This window comes from Triticum aestivum, chromosome 3A (genome assembly GCF_018294505.1).
Source record: "Triticum aestivum cultivar Chinese Spring chromosome 3A, IWGSC CS RefSeq v2.1, whole genome shotgun sequence".
Lineage (NCBI taxonomy): Eukaryota > Viridiplantae > Streptophyta > Magnoliopsida > Poales > Poaceae > Triticum > Triticum aestivum.
In genome coordinates this window covers 10046662-10070069 of record NC_057800.1, presented here as the reverse complement: position 1 = coordinate 10070069, position 23408 = coordinate 10046662, and the positions used below count along the sequence as shown (strand labels likewise).

General features: G+C 42.4%; 1 protein-coding gene and 1 long non-coding RNA gene across 12 annotated transcripts; one reads left to right on the top strand and one right to left on the bottom strand.

The window, feature by feature from the left end:
* The first annotated feature begins 5084 nt into the window (after positions 1–5084).
* Positions 5085–15143, top strand: LOC123059799 (disease resistance protein Pik-1-like). 2 transcript variants are annotated; one of them, XM_044482301.1, is made up of 3 exons: positions 5085–5257; positions 5375–6200; positions 12498–15143. In XM_044482301.1, the coding sequence occupies exons 2-3, from the start codon at positions 5392–5394 to the stop codon at positions 14824–14826; spliced, it is 3138 nt and encodes a 1045-aa protein (XP_044338236.1). In that variant the 5' UTR covers positions 5085–5257; positions 5375–5391; the 3' UTR covers positions 14827–15143. The 2 variants fall into 2 exon arrangements, with proteins under 2 accessions (XP_044338236.1, XP_044338237.1); XM_044482302.1 differs by having other exon boundaries at positions 5371–6200.
* A 575-nt stretch (positions 15144–15718) lies between these two features.
* LOC123059797 (uncharacterized) lies at positions 15719–22772 on the bottom strand. 10 transcript variants are annotated; one of them, XR_006427596.1, is made up of 10 exons: positions 22509–22766; positions 22123–22405; positions 21378–21481; positions 21185–21291; positions 20584–20659; positions 20449–20495; positions 18816–18907; positions 18501–18614; positions 17480–17527; positions 16357–16437 (listed from the first exon to the last, which is right to left on the bottom strand). It is a non-coding gene; the product is annotated as an uncharacterized lncRNA (long non-coding RNA). The 10 variants fall into 10 exon arrangements; XR_006427592.1 differs by having other exon boundaries at positions 21211–21291; XR_006427597.1 differs by lacking the exon at positions 16357–16437 and adding an exon at positions 15719–16266 and having other exon boundaries at positions 21211–21481; positions 22509–22767.
* Between the last annotated feature and the right edge of the window lie 636 nt (positions 22773–23408).

Here is a 23408-nt window from a genome sequence, read left to right as displayed (position 1 = left end):
ATGCGATCCCTAGATTGGGACACCGCCACATTTTGCAATGGCGTTGTCTTTACGAGCGCCTAGATCTGTCGAATCCCTTCTCCAGCGGTGGAGCCGGAGGGTTGTATGAAATCAGCGATCCGAGTAGCGGCCGCCAAATTTTGCAGCGGAGTGCTGAGGACCTGATACTTCTGAGGCTGGTCACTCGGGAAAAGTCGGCGCTTGTGCCGACTGGGACGAGCTGGCGGCGCGCGCGATCATCCAGCTTCTTCTGAAGCCGCTTGAGGCTATCGCGCTCGGCCAGAGTGGCCAGGCGCGTCGACTCCATTGCCAGGGCCTCAGGAGTCGTCCTGGTGATGGGGGTGTTCAAGAACTGCTCGTTCCTATGGTGAAGCTTCTCGCGCTGCCCCCGAGTGAGCCTGTGGGACGTACGGCTCGTGAGCGGGGGAGCAATTATCCTCACTGTCGCCATTCGCACGTCAAGTGCCCGCACGACCATCTCATGGATCCGTGTACCCTGGGGGCGCGCGATGCTCGGAGTTGTCTGCCAAGAGAACTTCAGCGGTCGATTCGTAGCTCTCATAGTCGGACTCCTCGGAGCAATCGTCGAGTAACCCGTCGGAGAGGTCGAGGGCGGGCTCATCGGACTCGAGAGCCGCCACATGTTCCGACGCGGCCTGAAGGGCCACATTGTGCTTGATCGATCGCTGCAGCTGTGAGCGTCCGGAGCGCTTGCGGTGGCGCGCGGTGGAAGGTTGAGCGACCACTCGGTACGGAGCGGAGGGCCGCCGAAGAAGGACTCCATACGAGGACGCGTGGAAATGCGTTGTGCCATGGACAGGCAGCGCCTCCACGTCCAGCGGGGCCTCAAGAGGCCACGCTGAGTCGTCGGTGATGAAGCTGAGCGCCCCAAAATGGATTTCGCCGCTGGCCAACATGATAATGAAAAATCCATCTACGTCGTGAAACTTTGCTAGACGCCTAGCCCGACGGTGGGCGCCAACTGTCGGGGTTACGATCCTAACAATGTGTAATAGGGGTACGAAAGAGGGGTAGAGCCTAGCTACGGCGCAGATGTAACACTCGGTGTTTAACGAATTCAGGCCCCTCTCGGCGGAGGTAATAGCCCTACGTCTTGTGCCCTGAGGCTTTGGTTTTTCTTGATGGGTATGGTTACAAAGATTGCTTAACCGTGGCTCCGGAGGAGGAGCGCAACTTATATAGAATGCGCCGCAGCTCCACACTGTCCACGCCGCCAGGGCACTAAATTTCATTAATTACAGCAGTTACATGTGTAAAGAGTCTCAACTACAGCAGTTACAGGTAATGGTAGAGTTGATTCCGCTTTAAGGACGACTTAGGATTCTCTGACCGTTGTAGCTCCCACGCTGTCCCTTTATCTCTCTAGTCCGAGTGGTGGTGGTCGTCCTTTGACCTATCAGTGATGATGTGGGCCCAGGTGGGCTCGATATGATGGGTCCTTGATCCTATCTATGATAGGTGACCTCATCGGCGAAAATGGCTTATGGTAGCACTCTGGGGACCATATCCTGCCCGTCCATTATCCTAACTGATCATATCCCTCCCGGTATTTACGTGTTCTGTCCCCCCAAGAGCCTCGTCAAAAGCCTGTATCCCGGCAGCTATAGGTAGCTAGCTTTATTGACAAAGAATCTAGCTGCTGGAACACATGTGATGAGTATGGCACCATTTCAATTTACCCTCTGCCACCCAGAACAGTTCGATGTGACGTGACCTTGTGCCCAATTGACCCCTCACGAGAGCACATAGAATAATAATCCACCATTAAGACCAATTTGTTAGTCAGTGTAATGCACAGAGAGTATGATATTAACAGTCTATTAAGTCCACTAAACACCTATTAATCTCATACAGACTGCTTTAGAGTAATTTATTATTGTGACGCTCGTCCAGATACTTTTATAACTCTATATATTATCAAATGTTTTTCTGGTCACAAATTATCTTAAACTCTATACTGTCACCTTATAATTTCATTAGGTAGACTTATAGGTGTTCTTAGATTTTATCCATAAAATAATACTAGTATATTGTCTGTTAGCACCATCTGCTTGTCAGGGCCATTTACCTAAAGTAGGATTAAACTGTTTTTATATGACTGTTAGAAGTTTCTGCACAGTTGGGGCTCTGATCAGGAATTGGTCTCGCACAGTTTGTTAGGTTAATGTATTACTCTCCCGGAAAAAAAGATTAATGTATTATTGTGCCACCTGTTGTATAATTTTTTGTATTACCAAATTTTGTTCTTTTGCATCAAACCATCTTTGAGCCTAGTCTGTAAGAAGGTAAAAATGTCTTTTGGTGGACTTTTGAGAAAAACAATATTTCCACAGCGCAAAAAAAAATCAAAAATATTTTGTACATACACAAATGCATATACAACACATTCAACAGAATTTAATAACAATGTACTTTCATATGGGACATAAACAAATCAAAACAAATATGTCAATAAAAGTGGGTCAATTTTTTTATTGTTGGACCAAGTTTTTTTTACAGCTTGCAAGTCATAATATTTTTTGAACAAATTTTCACAGGTTCCATCATGAATATGTATAAGTTTTCAAAGTTTTTTTTCAAACTTGACAAATATGATTTTTGAATCATTTGAAAAAAGGATCAAATGCACCGTCCACCATACTGTTTTTAGATTTTATCAATCTGTTTTTTATCCGGCACATTAAACTAATCAAGTAGATTTGATTAGTGACCCTGACTAATTTCTTTTTAGATCCACTAGACGCAAGAGATGTGCACTGTGCATGATGAAACATTAGCAGGGTCTCCTTTTGTCACGTCAGGCAAAAAGTTTCTGCATTGTGGCCCACACCACCCATCAAGCTAGCAGTACATCGGTAGGTCACCAACTCCTTCTTCCCTACGCATGTGCACGTACAGATCCACGCGAGGATACACTTGTGCCAAGCTTGTAAGCCTAGGGAATGTATCTGGTGCATCGGGGCAAGGGCAATTGGTGCTACGGGTGCAGCGATCTCCCATTACACATTCAAAAATGTTTTAAAAAATCTGTAAAAAAAATTAGTGTATTGGCACAACATCAATGTATGTTGTCACAAAAATTCAAACCAAAATTCGAAACATTGCTTGAGATACAAAAATGATAAATTTGACACTGAATAGTACATAACATAGGTTGGGCTTCAGTTTTGGCCCATTGGCACATTGATGTCAAATTTGTCATTTTTGTATCTTGAGCAATGTTATTAATTTTGATTCAAATTTTTGTGACAACTTACACTGATGTTGTGTCGATGCATTAAATTTTTTGGGGATTTTTTCAAACATTTTTTAGTGTGCAACGGAGTCCAGTGCACCGGTAGCATCAATTGCCCTGGTGCACCAGATATGTGCACCGGGGCAATTGGTGCTACCAGTGCACCGGACTCCGTTGCACACTAAAAAATGTTCGAAAAAATCCGAAAAAAAATTAGTGCATCGACACAACATCAGTGTAAGTTTTCACAAAAATTTGAATCAAAATTAATAACATTGCTCAAGATACAAAAATGACAAATTTGACATCAATGTGCCAATGGGCCAAAACTGAAGCCCAACCTATGTTATGTACTATTCAGTGTCAAATTTATCATTTTTGTATCTCGAGCAATGTTTCGAATTTTGGTTTGAATTTTTGTGACAACATACATTCATGTTGTGCCAATACACTAAATTTTTTACAGATTTTTTCGAACATTTTTGAATGTGTAACGGGGGATCGGTGCACCGGTAGCACCAATTGCCCCGGTGCACCAGATACATTCCCCTAGGATGGTAACATGGATTTGTGCATCCACGTGATTTTAAACTCCTGCTCATAAGTTGCGTGGTATAGGTTGCTGAATGCTTTCTAGCAGGAGACCGCTGTTGATTCTAGTGCATTTTGACTTGACCGCTTGGAGCGCAGCGTGCTTACGGCTCAAAATGCTGAATGAACCACAGGTTGTCTGTCGTACAGATGTGCTGTTGTTGGTTCTTCGCAAGTCTTTGTTATTCCTCCCGCCGCCGAGAACAGATGAAAATGGGGCAGTGATGTGCAGCGAAGTAACTAGTAGGCTGGCTCGGTGCTTCTGAAGTTGTGGTTAATTAGTAATTTTTTGCAGGTGTAATTAGTAATTTGTATAAAGATAATCAGCTATAGTTATACGATATGCTAGTTTTTATTAACCCGTTTGTTTTGTTGGTGTGCTTATTGTCAAGGGTTATTGAACACGGCAGCCCTTAAAACAATAATGTGTTTGACTTTAGAACTGTCTATCATACTACCAACATTAATGACTAAAGAAAAATCTCTACTAACAATAATGATAACCTCATTCCCTAAACGATCTCTCCTAACACTAGCATCGCTGTCTACTGCATGTGGACATGTGATCAAAAATTAGTCCACATACAGACAACTGTTCTGGCAGCAATCGGTACACTGTTCGGGTGCTCAGCTCGTGAATTGGGTAGAGGGCCTGACGAGATTCCATAGCTGCCACTAGGTTTGCTTTTCGCCGGGAGCGTTGCTACACAGACGACGATTGCTAGCCGATACAAGCACGACATGGCTCCTCACACCATCGATTAGCAATTCTGAACAGCTGTAGGCGCTTGGATTACCATCGTGCATGTATCGTTCAGCCAAAAGTCGTCCGTGAAGTAGTTCCGTTTCGCCGGAATACGCGCCACATGTGCCCTTTTTGAGGAAGTTTCTGTGCTTGCACACTTGACTTCTGTCATAATAAAGAATGAGATGCCGACGCGCTTAGGACTGTAGTGGAGCTGCTTCGAGCCAACGCGCTGAGCTGCCTGGTTGGTTGGATTAGACACTTCAAATTTTAGCGTCGCGCGTACGGTGAGTTTCCAGGCAATTGCCCGAACTCGTTCTCTTCCATGCCCCTGCGTACGTTGTGTGCTTTCTCTCACAGGCAAAACAATCATTCTTTCCATGAAAAGTGGTTAACGCGGTTTCAAAAAAAAAAAAAAAAGGAAGGCATGACCTAATTAATCAGCTGCATCTTGAATCTTCTCCCCCGTGAGGCTGGCCCGTGACCCACATTTCCCCATATACTCCTACATCACTCTCCCGCAGCACCTACACACACACGCGCTTCGCCACCATCCCTCGCCTGCGAGCTGCGGCTTACCAAGCGCCATCGCCTGGACAGATCAGGCCACCGTCGACTGCTAGCCGGCGCACCGACGACGAGCGGGCCGTCGTCGACAGCTATCCGTACGTATAATTATAAATAACTATATCGGCAATGCCGCCCTGGCCGGCGACTTTATAAACTTGTCCGGCCGGCCAATAATTTTGCTCCATCTGTTTTTTCTTCTTTTTGCAAGGCAGTTCAGAGATAGCAGGCCATGGATCCGGCAACGGGCGCCATGGCCTCCCTGCTTCCCAAGCTAGTTGAGCTCCTGGACGAGAAGCACCGGCTGCAAGCGAGCATCAGGGAAGACGTCAGGTATCTCTACCGAGAGTTGCAGAGGATGCAGACTATCCTGACTATCCTCCTGGTATCTCAACCGTGGCACCCGTACCAGGGCGCCAGGAAGCTCTGGGCAGATGACGCCAGGAAGCTGTCCTACGACATGGATGTTGTCCTCGACAAGCTGCTGGTGCTCGCCCCCGACTCGCAAGGCTTTAAGGGGCTCATGGAGAAGATGAGCAGCTTGCTCAACAAAGGCAAGACTAGCCACCAGATCATGACCAGCGCAATCAGGACCAGCAAGGCTCGAGTCCGAATGATGGCCGACAGATGTCAACGCTACGGGATTTATGCTGCTGTTGATTATAGCCTTGCAGCCATGACCAGCGTTGATCCTCGTCTCATGGCTCTGTACGCAAGAGTGCCAGATCTTGTCGGCATTGAGGGGGAAAAAGATGAAGAGCTCATCAAGTTACTGTCACATGGGGACAACGTGTCCATCAGAAACCTCAAGATAGTCTCTATTGTTGGATTTGGAGGATCGGGCAAAACAACTCTCGTCAAAACAGTGTATGACAAGATCCAAAAGAGTTTTGACCGCAAAGCATTTGTTCCAGCTGGTCAGAATGCTGACGTGAAGAAGGTTTTGGCGGGCATCATCGTTGATCTCACCAGAAATTACCCCAACAAACTGAACCAAAAACAGCTCATCGAAAAACTTCAGGAAATCCTTGAGAACAAGAGGTACACATCCCTTAGCAAATTACATTCACAATCTTACGCTGGTGTTTTTCCTTATGGTCGGTATGCAGTTCAAGACTAATAGCGTGTAAATTATAATTTTACATTAATTAATGAATTCATAAATACTCCTTCTGTAAAAAAAATATAAGAGCGTTTAGATGACTCCTTTAATGATCTAAACACTCGAAAATGCCTTACGGTGGACAAGCACTCTGCAGACCATATCCTGCCCGTCCGTTATCCTAACCGATCAGATCCCTCCCGGTATTTGTGCGCCCTGTCCCCTCTAGAGCCCCGTCAAAGCTTGTATCCCGGCAGCTATAGCTAGCTTTATTGACAGAGAATCTAGCTGCTGGAACACACGTGATGAGTATGGCGCCATTTCAATTTACCCTCTGCCACTCGGAACAGTGCGATGTGATGTGACCTTGTGCACGCTCCCCCTCACCAGAGCACACAGAATAATAATCCGCCATTTAAGACCAGTTTGTTAGTCAGTGTAATGTACAGACAGTATGATATTGACAGTCTGTTAAGTCCACTAAACACCTATTCTCATACAGACCGCTTTAGAGTAAATTATTATTGTGACCCTCGTCCAGATGTTTTTATAGCTCTCAATATTATCAAAAAAATTTGTCACAAATTATCTTAAACTCTATACCATCACCTTATAATTTCATTAGTTAGACTTATAGGTGTTCTTTGATTTTATCCATAAAATAATACTAGTACTATATTATCTGTTAGCACCATCTGGCCGTCAGGGCCATTTACTTAAACTAGGATTTAAACTGTTTTATATGGCCATTAGAATTCCTGCACAGTTGGGGCTCTGAACAAGAGTTGGTCTCACACAGTTAGTTAGATTAATGTATTACTCTCCCGCAAGAAAAGAAATTAATGTTATTACTGTGCCACTTGTTATATAATTTTTTTGTATTACCAAATTTTGTTCTTTTGCCACAAACCATCTTGGAGTCTAGTATGTAAGAAGGTGAAAACACCTTTTGGTTGACTTTTAAGAAAAACAATTTTTCGACAGCCCAAAAAAATCAAAAATATTTAGTACATACAAAAATGCACATATAATGCATCCAACAAAATTTCATAACAATATACATTCATACGTGACGTAAAAAAACAAATACGTCAATAAAAGTGGGTTAAATTTTTTATTGTTGGACCAATATTTTAATTTTTTTTGTACATCTTGCAAGTCATAATATTTTTTTGAACAAAATTTCACAGGTTCATCATGAATATGTACAAGTTTTCAAAGTTTTTCTTTAACTTGACAAATATGATTTTGAATTATTCAAAATAATGGATCAAATGCACCCATCCACCATACTGTTTTTAGATTTTATCAAACTGTTTTTTATCCGGCACATTAAACTAATCAAGTAGATTTGATTAGTGACCCTAACTAATTTGTTTTAGATCCAGTAGATACAAGAGAACATTGGTAGGGTCCCTTTTTGGCACGTCCTGACGTTCAAAAAGTTTCTGCGTTATGGCCCACACCACCCATGAAGCTAGTACAACGCCAGGTCAAGTCACCAACTCCTCCTTCCCTGCGACATGTGCATATACAGATCCACGCGACGATACACTTGTGCCAAGCTCGTACGCCTATGACACCTACACTCTATTCCCTGAAAACGAGCACGGGGGACAGGGAAGTGACGTTTGAGCATCTCGAGGAATCGTTCTATGGCTAGGATACAGTCCACACGAGCCGGCGTCCACCAGAAAGTTGCTTCCTCTAAACGCTCTTATATTTCCTTACAGATGAAGTAGCTTTCATTGTGTACAAATACAACTTCTTGGATAAAGTAGCTTTTATTGTGTACAAATACAATTTCTTGGATGAAGTACCTTTCATTGTGTATAAATACAACTTCTTCGATGAAGTAGCTTTTATTGTGTACAAATACAACTTCTTGGACGCGGCGTCTTACGAGCATTCTCTCTACACCGGGTTCCTCCTCTGGGTGAAACCTATGGGCTAGTTTTACTGTCGATGGCGATGGCGTTTTTTTTTAGAATAACAGGAGGATCACTCCCGGCTGCATTTACATTAATGAAGCCATGATCAGGCACCAAACAATGGTGTTTACTTCACGAAAAACGGTCTTAGAAACAAGGCAACCCGATATATCAAAACATCGGAACAACGTCTAAATAAAAGGCGACCAAAAGGCAACAATCTTCAGCCGACAAAAGCTGTGACACCTGCTGCTGGACGTTGTCAACCACCTCCCGAACTTCAGCCTGGGGAGTTGCAGGGGAAGTGGGTAGTGATAGCCAACCATAGTTAATAGCCTGGCCATGGCTTTAGAGGTGACGTTTTGGAGTTTTGGGCCTTCACCTATTCTTTCTTCTTCATGGCCTTACTTGTTTTTCACTTTTAGCTTTTCATCAGTAAGCTTGATGCATCAATAAAATAGACCTTTGTAAAAAAAAAGGGGGCCCGATACGGCGATACCGCAAATGCAAAGCACAGGATCCAGATAGAAGTGCTTCGGTACACCCCCCTCACAAAACGTATAAAGGGTAGTATAGACTTTTCACAAAACGTATAAAAGGTAGTATAGACTTTTCACAAATTGTATTCGCTTTCCTACATAGAACGTATATACGATGTAGCTTCGTATAATACCCGGCGAACAGCCCTCCCTCATGGGCTCAGCCCATTTACTTGTTTTTCACTTTTAGCTTTTCATCAGTAAGCTTGATGCATCAATAAAATAGACCTTTGTTAAAAAAAAAAGGGGGCCGATACGGCGATACCGCAAATGCAAAGCACAGGAAGTGCTTCGGTACACCCCCTCACAAAACGTATAAAGGGTAGTATAGACTTTTCACAAAACGTATAAAAGGTAGTATAGACTTTTCACAAATTGTATTCGTTTTGCTACATAGAACGTATATACACTGTAGCTTCGTATAATACCGGGCGAACAACCCTCCCTCACGGGCTCAGCCCATTTACGTTTTTTTAGTTTTAATTGTAAAAAATTGGATGCACAGGAAGTGCTTCGGTACACCCCCCTCACAAAACGTATAAAGGGTAGTATAGACTTTTCACAAAACGTATAAAAGGTAGTATAGACTTTTCACAAATTGTATTCGTTTTGCTACATAGAACGTATATACACTGTAGCTTCGTATAATACCGGGCGAACAACCCTCCCTCATGGGCTCAGCCCATTTACGTTTTTTTAGTTTTAATTGTAAAAAATTGGATACCCTCGGCTGGATTCGAACCAGCGCCCTCACGCACTACTTGTAACAACACAAACCATCCTGGACAGCACATCACATTTGCTTTCTTGGCTTGTTTTCCACTTCTTGTGCGGGAGACATAACGCCATGAAAAAAAACACAGCACCTCCACTCTTTAGTTTACGTCTCTTTTTTTTTGCACGGTTTTCTTTAGGGTATCTATTTTTCCTGTTTTGTTCATAAAATACTAATATTTATATTTTTAAAATTTGTACATAAATTTCAAAACAAATGTCCACGCCTTTCAAACATGCTCAGAATGTCAAAATACGAACAGTTTTTAAAAAATAAACGAAAAGTCAAAGAAGACAAAAAAAATAAACACAGAGAAGATAAAAAGAAAAAGAAAAACACGGTTCACGACCTCTGAGAAGGTCACAAAACAGGAAAAAAATGGCTGGGAACCCGAGGTTCCCAAGACCGAGAAAACTTTTTTGCAAATTTCATAGTGAACTTTGTTTTGAATTTTTGTGAAAAATATTCAAATCCATGAATATTTTTAAAACAATTGATGAACTTTTCAAATCCGCGAGCTCTTGGACCGACCCAACACGTGCCCGACGAGAGCAATGTCATCGCCTAGTTGGGCCAAGGCCTAAGCGTTTTATTTTATTTTCTATTTTTTCATTTGATTTCTTATTTTTTTAATTCATTTATCTCTTTTTGAATACCAAAATACAAGTTTTAACTAACTTTTTAAACTACTGATTTAAAAAAATATAAAATGTTTATTAAATGTTTTAAAAAACACTTATTGTTTTCAATTTTATCCCTTTGTATTTATTAGTTGGGGTCACTTCAAGGATGTCCAAAAAACACCATGTTGAACGGAGATTATTCGGTAAGGTCAGAACGGTTCATCTGAGAGCACTTTATTTTTCAACATCTTTGAGATGGCCCCAATTTCCCCACCAAAAAAGATGAAGAAATGGATCCGATTTTTTTCATGACCTTTTACGAGCAATTCAAGGCACCATGCCAAGTTCATTTGGTTTTCGACAAATTCTGCATTTTCTGGAGTTTCCTTTGTAAAAGAAGACCGATAAAATGGTCGAACATGTTGCAACTTGCATACGGTGTCGAAAATTGTTTAACCTAGCATGGTTGCCTACCATGGTCATTCCCATCCGGGAGCATCCTCCATTGAACATGGTCTAGTTTTGAACATTTTTTAAATGACCCCAACTTTTGCAGGCAAGGGGCATGCCTGTGGTAAGGATCCATGCCAGGTTTGAATGATTTCTGAGAAAATATGCAAGTTGCGACACGTCCAGCCATTTATCTACCTTTTTTAACCGAGAGAACCCCGGAAAAGTCAAATTTGTCGAAACCAAAACAACTTGGCATGGTGCGTTTAATCGGTAATATAAGATCATGGAAAGATTTGGGGTGAGTTAATGGATGCCGCAAAAACATGCTCTCAAATGGACCCTTCTCGCCTACCCGAACACCCTTTGTTGAACATGATCTATTTTTGAACATGCATGAAATCATCCCAACCTTTTCCAGTAGGCGGGCATGCCCATGGTAGGCATCCATCCCGGGTTTGAATGAATTTCCCACAACGTATGCATGTTGTGTCACGTCCGGCCATTTATCAGCTTGTTTTCATCGAGAGAACTCTAGAAAACAAAAGAATTGTAGAAAACTTAAACAACTTCACATGGTGCCATGATTTGATCATAGAAGGAGGTGGAAAAAATTAGGCCTTTCGAAGGATGTTGAGAAACAACACACCCTCAGGTAGAGCCTTCTAGCCAACCCGTACACCCTTCATTAACACATGGTCTACTTTTGGAGATTCTTAAAACGACCCCAACCTTTTCAAGCAGGTGGGCATGACCATGGCAGTCATCCATGCCAGGTTTGTACGATTTCTGACAACGTATGCAAGTTGCCACACGGCCGCCCATTATCAAGCATTTTTTTTACCGAGAAAACTACGAAAAATGCAAAACTTGTCGAAAACCAAAACAACTTGGCATGGTGCCTTGAATTGGTCATACAAGGCATGAAAAAATTTGGGCCATTTCAAGCATGTCGGGCAATGACGTGCTCTTAGACGGAGCCATCTCGCCTACTCGAACACCTCCGTTGATCATGGTCTAAGTTTCCTTTTTTCATCTTTTGTAGTGCGTCAAATATAACGCTAAAAAGAAAGACTATGGTTTTCCTTTTCAACCGGGCTGGTTTTTTCTTCAGTTTTTACATGGGTTTCTATATTATTTTGTTTTTCTTTTCTTTTATTGATTTTGAAAAAAGTTCATCAATAATTCAAATTAAGTTCATTGATTTGGAAAAAAATTAACAAAATTTAAAAAATCCATTGATTTAGAAACAAAGTCCATCAATTTATAAAAAAGACCAACAATTTTCAAAAACAAATTGCCAACTTGCGAAATAGTTCACGAATTTGTGAAGAAAACTGATCAATTTTGGGGGACAAAGTTCACTGATTTGAAAGAAAAATTTAAGAATTTGAAACTTTTTCGTCATTTTCGATTTAAAAAATCACGAATTATAAGAACTTCACGCATTTAAGAAACAAAAAAAGAAAAAACAACCAGAAAATGTTGCGCTTTTCCAGTGTTGTATTTCAAGTATAAAAGGTTCGAAACCTGCAGCAAGCACCTTTTTTTGTGGTTTCAGAAAAAGAAAGGATGAATGTGCTGAATGGGCCAGCCCAGCACGGCAGGGTGTGCACTCCGTTAATGTACAGCGTATACGTGATTTAAAAAAAAGTACAGCGTATGTGTGAAGAGTTTATAAAAAATGGCTATCATGCCCCTACTTATGAAGAGGTATGGGCTAATCTGAGCCGTCCTTATGTTTAGGGGGGTGTACCGAAGCAGAAGTGGTGGAATATTTATATCGACACACATTTTCCTTTTGCTTATCGGTTTCAACTCTAGACTACCCCAACTTGTTTAAGTACACACATCACACATACTAGACTAGTTTGGCATGCGTATGGATATTATGCTGATGCTCTCTCATTTCATACAGGTACCTCATTGTGATAGATGATATATGGAACGAAAATCTGTGGGAAGATATCAAGTATGCTTTCTCTAACAAGAATGTTCTTGGCAGCCGAATAATCACTACAACCCGCATAGCGAGTGTATCTAAAGCATGTTGCTTGTCCAGTAATGATTCAATTTATCAAATGGAACCTCTATCTGATGATGACTCCAAAAAACTATTGTATGGGAGAATACTTGGTTCTGTGAATAGTTCTCACGAAATCAAACAATTATATAGTGATATCTTGAAGAAATGCGGCGGGGTACCTTCAGCCATCATTGCTATGGCTTCTGTTTTGGGTGGTGGTCCGTGGATAGACCCAAAGGTTGAATGGCAGGCATTGCTCAAGCCTAATGGCCGTGGACTTGAAAAAGATATGAGATGGAAGAATATGCAGATGATACTTTCCTTTAGCTACTATGATCTTCCTCCGCATTTGAAGACTTGCTTATTGTACTTTAGCACATTCCCTGTGACTCACCCGATCGAAAAAGATCGTTTGGTGAAAAAATTGATAGCGGAAGGGATTGTTACTCAGGAGACTAAGTTGATTGGATCATCGAATAGAAAAGAGGCTAAGCTGAGTCAGGAGCTTAGTCTAGAAGAAGCAGCAAGCCAGTACTTGGATGAGCTCATCAATAGGAATGTTATTCAGCCCCTGGAATGCAACAACAATGGTGAGATAATAAGCTACCATATCCACCCTATGATGCATGACGTCCTTAAAGCCATAGCCGTAGGAGAGAGGTTTGCTGCTTCGCTTGATGGCAAAGATATTTCAAGGGCACATCGTGTGAGCTTCCGTCACCTCTCTATTGACTGTCCAGATTCAGAAAATCTAATTGATCTATCAAGTATGGCCTTTGTTGGTGTGGTTCACTCCTTAACTGTATTTGGTCATGCAAACCAATTTCTGCTTAGGCACTTCGAAGGCATTCGAGTTTTGGATTTAGAAGGCTGCAAGAGTATAGAGAGAGCTGATCTGGAGTACATATGCAGCATGGTCAAGTTGAAGTGGTTGTGCCTTGCAAAGACACAAATCACAGAGCTCCCACCACAAATTGGCAAACTACGGAATCTGAAGGGGCTTGATGTAGGAGGGACTCAACTCACTGAGCTCCCAACACAAATAGGTAACTTACAATATCTGGAGAGACTAGATGTAAGAGGGACTCAAATCACCCAGCTCCCACCACAAATTGGTGAGCTACAGCATCTGAAGACCCTAGATGCAAGGAAGTCACGAGTTAAGGAATTACCTGATCAAGTTGTCTGGCTCACAGGACTGGTCCACCTGCTTATTGGTGACAATGAATCCAATGAAGGAGTGAAGTTACCTGTTGGAATAGGGAAGATGACATCACTGCAGCAGCTCTGCACCATTGATTTGAGGAAATGTTCATCATCCACTCTGAAGGAGCTTGTTGAGCTCCCGTGTCTCAAAGAGATTGCTGTAGTGTTAAGTGATGAGCCGGAAGACACAAGAATGAACGATGCGCTGTTGTCTTCCCTTGACAAGTCAACCGAGCTGAGATCCCTGATGGTGTGTAGTGATTTCAGATTGAACACACTACAGTCATCATCAACGTACAAATATCTCATCTGCCGGAAGAAACTTACTGTGGTAAGAAGATCGTTGAAGGTTCCGATTGTTATTGCAGGGCATCAGTTTATCGGTATGCTGGATATCAGGGTCTGCAAGCTAGAGGAGGATGATCTCAAGATACTCCGAGAGCTGCCTAGATTGCAAAGCCTCATTGTGCGGCTTGAAGTCCTTCCGACAAAAATGATATGCATCAGCTGTGAGGGGTTTGCAAAGCTTGAGAGTTTCTATGTTGATTGCCGAATGCCAAGGGTAATCTTTGAGGAAGGAGCGATGCCAAAGCTGGAACATCTTGAGCTTAAGCTGTATGCTGGATCAGCTAGTGAAGACCATATGGGTATCAAACACCTCTTAAACCTTCAAAAGGTTACTCTCCGATATTCCAAATGGCATGCAACCAATGAGGGCGTCAAGAAGAAAAATGATGCCATGAAAACCGAGGCCAAGGAGCACCAGAACAAGCTCATTCTCTGTACTGTTGAGGAGAACAAAGACGGTACCTGCACCATGGAGACTGAGATATTTCAAGAGAACAAAGATGCTAGTTGCAGTAAGATGATTGAGATTGAAGAAGAAGATGGGCTTGCGGATGGAAATGGCTATTTTCCCAACAGCAACGACACGCAAGAGATAGACCTTCATCAGAGCAGCCGTGCTATAGCTTGCAGCAGCGGGACCAGAGAGATCGAAGAAGTTGTGGAGTAGCTCAATGAGGCTTTAATATTTATCGCTCTCTTTTTGCTGCCGTGCAGTATCGTCCAGTATAATTGCTTCAAAAAAAATCGTGTGTTCATGTTTCTAAACTACATTAATTCCCAAATCGTTTGGGGATGTGAGACTGGTGAGATTCTTTTTCTATTATCTGTGATTCCTCTTTTCTATTTGAACTCAATATTTGTAAATTTATTAAAACCTGTTTGTATGTTTCAATACATTTGTCTCTTGTACTAAATAATGATGGGGCTGTGTGACGGGCTGGTGCGACTTGCCGGGATGCCGATCTGCAACCTGAGTCTGCATCAGTAGTTTGAGCTCTCGCCACCCCCCCCCCTCCCCCCCCCCCCCCCCCCCCCCCCCCCCAGGGGACAGATCCAATGCCTGCTACTCCGGCGACGTACGGCATCCAGCAGTCCCTCCCATCTCCCCTAGGTCGCAGCAGAGGGGGAGGAGACAGATGAGCGGGAGGTGGAGCAGACGTACCGTGGCGTCGCCAACGAAGACCGCCGACGCTGTCCCTAGCGGCACGCCTGCACCTGCCGCCGCCGCCAGGTGAGCTTCGGCGGGATTTTTTGGTCTGGGAGTCGCTCCCCTCGACTCTCGTGAGACGAGCCACGTGGGTCCCGACGCAAAGGGGCGCGGATTTTGTCTGCTTTATTTCCTAAACAGTGGTTGTGGTTATGGTTGCTAATGGTCAGAATCTCTACTCCTAATGTCTCAGTAGGTAAGTCGTTCGTTCGCTTTGTTCGTTCCCACCATCCCATCGATCTCCCCACCAGGCTCCCACCAAAAACCGAGACCGGTTTTCATTCATGCATCACAAGAACCAAGCCAAACGTTCCATCCCCTTCCATATAAAACAACAAATGTTCCATCACAATAACCAAGCCAAACGTTCCATCCCTTTCCATATAAAACAACAAACCTTCCATCCTTCCCTTCCATTTACGACACCAATCAAATCAATTCATATGGAATCATATCAAAAAATCCCGTCACGAGAAGCTTCCATAAACAACAGTTTAATCAAATATTTTTACTCTTTCCATAGACAACAAACAATTGTCAAATCCTATCTTCCGATCGGGGCGGGCAAGACCCGATTCTCCACGCTTCCAGGTTTGCGTTCGGATCATGTCGATTTGAATTGTTTCTTCAAAGTTTCCCGTCAGATCAGGTGAGCGAGGCCTGTTTCTTCAAACTTTGCCCCCGGTGCCGGCGCGGCTGCCAGCGATCCACGGGTGCCGGCGCGGCTGCGAGCGAGACACGGGTCCCGGCGCGGCTGCGAGCGAGCCACAGGTTAGTAACCTGTACACAGTTTACTTCTGGAAGAACTAATGCTGGAAGAGACTGGTGTCACATAGGCCCAACTGTTCGTCCAATTAGTACATGGTCCTGACTGTTCTTGTGTCCTACCGAGCCATATACCTGTTGAAAGTAAGTAGTCAACTGCTTTAAGTATACAACCAATGCATAGCAAGCCTTGACATATGTATACATTCAACCCTTTCGAGAACTTAATGTGTCAAGCCATGTCGCTGCTTCTTGAGAGGTATCCTAACCCCGGCTATAATTTTTCTGACGTTCTACCAAAGTAACCTGTACCAAGACCATGGCTCAAAGAGGATAATTTGTTTTATACATGCTTTCTATTCAACAAGCAACGCTATCAGAATCGGATTGTGCGGTTTCAGATTAGCTCCATAGTGTTCCTTTTTTTTAATTATCAAGAGCTTGTTAAAATAATTGTGGTAGATAATTGATATGGAATCCAGTATGCACTTATATGCACTTAGTTGACTATCTTCAGTCTCTATATATACTGATGGAACTATCTTCAGTTTGTATATATACTTGTCACAAATCAGTACTTGTCACAAATCACAAATCAGTACTTGGCACAAACCTATCTTGGTGGTCAAACATAGTGTTCCTCAAGCATGTACTGATGGAACTATCCCTGCCATTTATTTCTATTTAGGTAAGAGTCCATGCATTTATTTGAATGGTCTGGTAGTTCATAATCCAAATATTTGAGGAGCACATATATACATATGAGCGTTACCAATGCATACAAAAATAAATGACATGGATAGTAGAGTGATGACAGGGTGAAACTGTATGGAGAGAAGTAGAGTGATGACACCAAAGCAAGAGCAAGGAGTAGACCGAAATAATTGGCAAGCACACTTGTTACACTAACATGAAGGTCTACAGAAAAACTTCAGGATTTTGAAAATTTATTGTGTTTACAAAACAAGATCCATCTTCAGGATTTTGTTTTCTATTTACTGTTCACCAGGGAGTATATGCTCCCTGCAGCCAAAACTCCAAGCAAGTTTGTCAGGTCAGTGGCGTATGGGAAATAAGATTTTGTCCGAGAAAAAATACTACAAATGGAGGACGAGATGATGCTGCCAGGCCAAATCAACATTTTCATGTTGTCCCCTGACTCTATGCTTTTCTGTGTGATTTCTTCTACTCTCCTTTTTTTTTGCTTTTCTTAATCTCGACCAGCCTAGGAAGAAGAAAACTTGAATCAAAGTAGTTCATCCATTGCACAACTCAATGCATTTCAAATTGTTCTGTTGCCTCCACCAAAATCATGCAGATATAAAGATAATACAAGAAGATTAGTTACCTTCCTTTGTGCAGGACAAGAACTCTACCCGCTGCCATTTTACGGAACCTGTAGCAAGCAATGCATTAGATGACAACACTGGTTATTGGACAGAAAAACTGAAGAGAATCATGTTTGTACCAAACATGCCAACAACTTATTTTACTTCTGTTCAATGTAGATTAAAGTGCGTTAAATATAGTATACGGTCGAGATTGATCTGCTTTGCCAATGACAATTGTCTATGACAGTGATGTCCTCAAACGACTTCACCCCAATTGGTTCTCGTTGGGAAAGGGTGAATCTTGCTAAGCAACACCGACAGCGACAAATGGAGGCGACAACTGGGCTCCGACAACCTCTTGGTGATATCACCAATGTTGATAGACTCCCCAAAGAGGGTCCAAGTATATTGAATTGATAATTGATTGGTATTTGGTGATTGTTAAATTACTAATCTGAACAATCCCTTTCGCAAGCCATTGGAGCTGGCCCACAACCATCGAGCGGCTTGTTTATTCATGAAGCAGATGTCCCGTCTCCCTCGACCATAGAACTACCGAAAGGGAGTCCAGGTATAACTCATCGGCAATATTTAGATGCCTTCGATATTGGTGATTACTAATTTGAACAATCCCTTTCGCAAGCCGTTGCATCTGACCCACGACCATCGAGCAGCCTGATTATACATGAAGCACCAATCCCCTTTGCGTCAACCATAGAACACCACAAAGGTAGTCCAGGTATAACTTCCGAACTCACACCTCCTTTGAATTTCTAAATATAATGAAGCGGTAAAATTAATCCATCAGAGGGGATTGTTGCGAGTAATCTGGTTTGGTATTTCATAAAAGATTTAATTCAATCGAACAAGTACCCACATGTGTGATCAACCTGTTCATGCAATGAAGACAATCGTCCATGCTCATAATCTGGTAAAGGGTAGTGTAACAATTGATACAATAGCAGTCTTAATATGCTGACCAGACAATGAAAACTGAACTATACCATAGTATAAGCGTCATGTGAGAGGATGTTTTACCTGTAGACTGTAGACTGTATTTGTACACTGCATATGATCCGACCCCGGCAAATAGGATTCCAAATAAAATAACCCACATGAAGCTCCAGCCGACTGAGAAGGCAACATGTTTGACTGCGAGGATTTTATAAATAGCATTAGGCTAGCACTGGAGTGTGATACCAAATGAAACTGTGACATAGTTTCAGTTGCTAGCTGATAACATTATCAAAAGGTGTATGATTATTAGATTGGTAACAACCAAATTCTTTATCCTGGATTGTTCAATTGATTTCAATAGCTTATATTAGGGAGAAGTCAACAGAGAGCACTTACATAGGTTCCATTGATTTATGTGCATATCATAGGTTCCATTGGTTTCCATCTCTTTCGGGAAGCTGCTCGTTAACTTGTTTCACATAAAATCCCTTCATGAAAAACAAGAATTGTTTAATATAAGATGGAGCAGTACTGTAGTTGGCAATTTCAGAACATGACTAATGATCCACGACAGTTTTCATGTTGTCAGTAGTCTTTCTGTAATGGCTACATCATCCTTCTTTTGGACCATTACTTGATTGTACTTGAATATCAATTGACAAAAATATGTACCTCTCCCAGTGTATTTGAAACTTAGTGATGATGTTTATTTAGAGCTTTTATTTTAGTTAACTGATAGTATATAATATAGCGTTTTAAATAGTGCACTCTGTTTATAGCATGCTAATCAGTCTCAATCTTACAGAATTAGGATAACTACAAATATATAACACATGCTTCATATTAGGATAACTACTGAACTGGATAACTACAGATATATGCAACCTATACCAGAACAGAAACTAATTAAATCAAGCATGTCCAGGCCAGGCCCTCACACATACTCCTCGTCTGCATCATTCAAGGAAATCTAACAAGCAAAAGCATTGAGTCACGTGCAAAATTAATTCAGTAACAACAACTTATGTTTGAGTATGGGTAACTACGCCTCTGATGACCACAACGGATAGCACCTTATATGTGAATGGTCAGGGACGGATGTATGGCAGAGGAGGGTGCATAGATGTGTCTATGTGCGTACCGAATGGTGGACGGGAAGGGACGACCACTTGCATGTGAAGTTATGTTTACATAGCTCTAGGAAAATATTTCAAAAGCCCGTGACAATGAACGGGCTTTCCCATACTAATCTTATCTCTACATATGAAGCTTATCATGCCTTATGTCTATATAATTCAAGCAAAAAAATTTCAAAAGCCCGTGGCAACAAACATGTGTGCTTTCTCTGCGCTTTGCGTTTCTGTTATTGTGATGAATTCTAATTTAACAGGAGATGCATGTCCGCATAGGATACAACTAGCTGCATGGCATGAGATTATTCAACGCGTTGAGTAATCTGTAATGGTAACATTTTTGGTTAAATAGGATGCTCTTGAGATTATTTCTCATGCCAACATGGCATGCCCGAGCGAAAAATGTGCCACCGTTAGACAGGGCCGTGCCTTGTTAGAGGAGGTTTCTGGTTGGATATGAATGAGAAGGAATGATTAGCGTGATATTTGTTTCCAGGCTCTTCCATATTAGCCTTTTTCAAGGTAGGATCTCATATATTTTTGTTTGAACTTTCCATCCAGCAATGATCTTTATACTGTAAAGAACATATTACCCTTTTTCAAGGCATACTGAAGGCCAAACATATTAGAGTAAAATCGAACTAGCTATCTGAATCACATTATCTTATTACAGAAAATTATATGTTTTCACATTTAAAATTTTAGATTCATCTTTACTTGTAAGGAAAAAAGGTCTGAGGCTGCAGCCACAGAGGAACAGATCCAAAATGCACAAACAGATATATTGCAGCTATCATGATTTTTGTTGTTGGGGTAAGGCAATTGAAGATTGTGGTCACAAATTCAGTAAACTCCACACTGGATATCTAATGTGATGAGCAATAATAAGAGCATACCTGTACATATATGTATTGTACTGTCGCCGTAAGTTATTTACTGGTTACTGCCTATCAAAGAAATGTGTTAGCGTTGGTTCTCTAATAATGTCTACGGCAAACTGTTTTCACGCATCCAAAACTAATATTGGTTACCTTTGGCATTGGGTAAACATAGAGAAACTGGAATGGAGAAATTCATCCAACTTGTTCGAACTCCCAGATATTAGACCTGCAAATAGTGTATCGAGACTGTACATAACTTCCAATATATGGAATTTAGTATTTGTAAAAACTATTAAAGCATACAAGAAGAGCTAAGCACCGGAAAAAAGTGCATGTCGACCAGATCAGTAACAGGAGAGACCAAAGCATTATTTTTCAGTGAGAAATAAGTGAACAAAAAACTTTGTTATCTGTTCACCGTTACCACTTTAATAGTAGAGATGTTAGTGTGTACGCCGTGAATTCCTTATTGTGGTAACTAATCTTGGCATATAAGCGATGATAAGTTCTTCATTTAATTAATACGATAATTTAATGTTTTAGTAAGTTCTGATCTTTGACATCTTTTTGATGGAAAAAGGAAGGAGAGCTGCTCCATACAGCAATATATGATATAACTGGAACAAGCTATAATTTGATGCCCAGTTGTCCTCCCCATGGTCTACCTATGCTAACCTCCTCTGCTATCCCTCCCCCCCTCCCTGCTCTCCCTTCTCCCATCACATATAGCAAAGGATCAAAATAGCCAGACCTGGAGGAAATATTCCCAAGGACTACCTCATGTAAGCAAGGAGCATCAAGAAGGCGAGTTCCTCTAGGTATGAAAATCTCTGGATCTTTCTCTTCTCTAATCTAAAACTGTAATAATTATTAGATTATTTCAACTTGCATGACAAAGGGTCTGTTGGCACGACTGAAGAATCCTTGGAAATGAAAACTCTTACTCAGATATGTGAAGTCATGCCTCATGCCTGAAGCACATTCAACAAAAAGATAAGATGCTCCGGGGGATCAATCACAGCGATTTCCTTGACAAACGACACATGATCTGAATTTTTCAGCAACAAGAAAACTGTCAGACACCTCGGCTAGCAACAGGAGAAGGAGCAATGCAATGCAAAGTGATTACATGGTAGTACAATAGTAGAGGAGCATAGTAAAAATGTCCTGTATTAAGCTACAGCTTCAATGGGTTCTGCTCAAACAGCGTAAAAAGTATTTGCATTTCTGGGATGGTACCTTAGCTCCATTCCTACAAGAAGGAACGGCTACAATTCTACAAGCACGATGACACTCTGGATCGAGGCGGCTGCCCGAATCTAATTCCAGAGAAGAAACCCATCAATTAACATTCATTTACAAACTGAAAATTACTGTATGATAGTGCAAGCAGATCTCATTTTCAAAATGGAAAATACACTTCTCAGTTTTACAAACTGAAAATTATGACAGTACAAACTGAAAATACACCAACGTTGACCGTTCCTCCCCCAACCTTGTACAGGTATATACGACGGTCCATTTTCAGCAGTCATATGATTTTGCGTACTGTACATAAAAATCTGTACAAACTGCGCCAGAATAAAAGTTTTTGAAGAAGGAACTCTAAGGATTTCTGCAGTTTTCTACAGTTTTATCATCTCTGAAGATAAGTTGCAGCAAGCAAGCAAATAGGGAGGAGGGTGATACCTTCCGTGCTTGGCACAGCGTCTCTGGCACAATGGTGGGAGGGGAGCAGCGGTGGAAGAAGCAGAGCCGGACAAGCGGTGGTCTTCCGTCCAACCAACCAACAGAGTGGAGGGAGGGGAAGAGGGAGGAGGGACCCTCCATGACGAGCTCCAGGCCTTCCATGGCGGACCTCCATGTCCATATCCCTGTCAGTGGAGAAGACCGGACCGTAGCTGCTGCTGTCGGTGAACCTTCCAAGGCGTCGTCCTGCTCCTGGTCATGGTGGCCCTTCCATGGCGTCGTCCTGGTAATGGAGACGGGGTCAGAGAGGGAGAAGAGACGGGGGTGGGTGAATCAAATCAAGTCCAGATGAGCAGCAGCGATGGAGCCAGGAAGGGGTGACGCACCGCACGGCGTTGGAGTGGAGGAAGGCCGTTGCAGATCGAGCCGACGCACTCGAAATCAGCCACCGGAGAATGATCTGGTGGCGAGTCCTGCCTTTCTTGAGCAAGCTGCCCATATTCTAAATGTGCCCCCTTAACCCTTCCGAGTTGAGGGCGAGCACCAGGACCTCGTCGACCACAACCTCCATGTGGTAGGACAGCCTCCTAACCTCCTTCACCAAGAGCTTGACCTGCTCGTCGAGATTGTCCTGCCGCACCTCCGCTAGCTCGAGGAGGACATCCTTCATCCTCCGCATCTCATGAAAGAGATACGTGGCGTCTTCCGCGACTCTCCTCGGCAGCTTGTACTCCTTGTTGCAACGAAGCTTCTCTAGCTTGAGCAGCAGGGATGCAAGGGCGCCCGTTTCCACACCCTCCATGGCTTGCTTTCACTGGACCACTCTGAAAATATCAGATGAGCTAGCTAATGGAGTGGAGAAGATTGTGCAACCACATTTTGCATCTCAAAGTCGTCGGCCACGGCTGCGCTGCTCATATATTCAACTATATGATCACTGATCTAGGCGTTTACGCCCATGGTATAGCGTGCATATGACTCTGGTAATCACGCAGATCCGGGCTTGACGGGTTGTCTCTGTGTGCCAGACTTGTATATATTAGTTAATGCAAGAGATTAACACTTGGTTAGGCTAACCAAGCTTCTAGCTACCGAGTGGATTTGCTGTTGCTGGAAAATATATACCACGCTGTTATTGCTAAATTATATGGCAAATTTTGAATTCAATTTTATTTTTGTAGTACTAGCTAGAGATGGTTTATCTTTGAACTCGTATATATTGTGCAGAAACCTCACGGTGTACACAGACACAGTATGATCTCTATTTTGTTTTTCGAAAAGTAGGA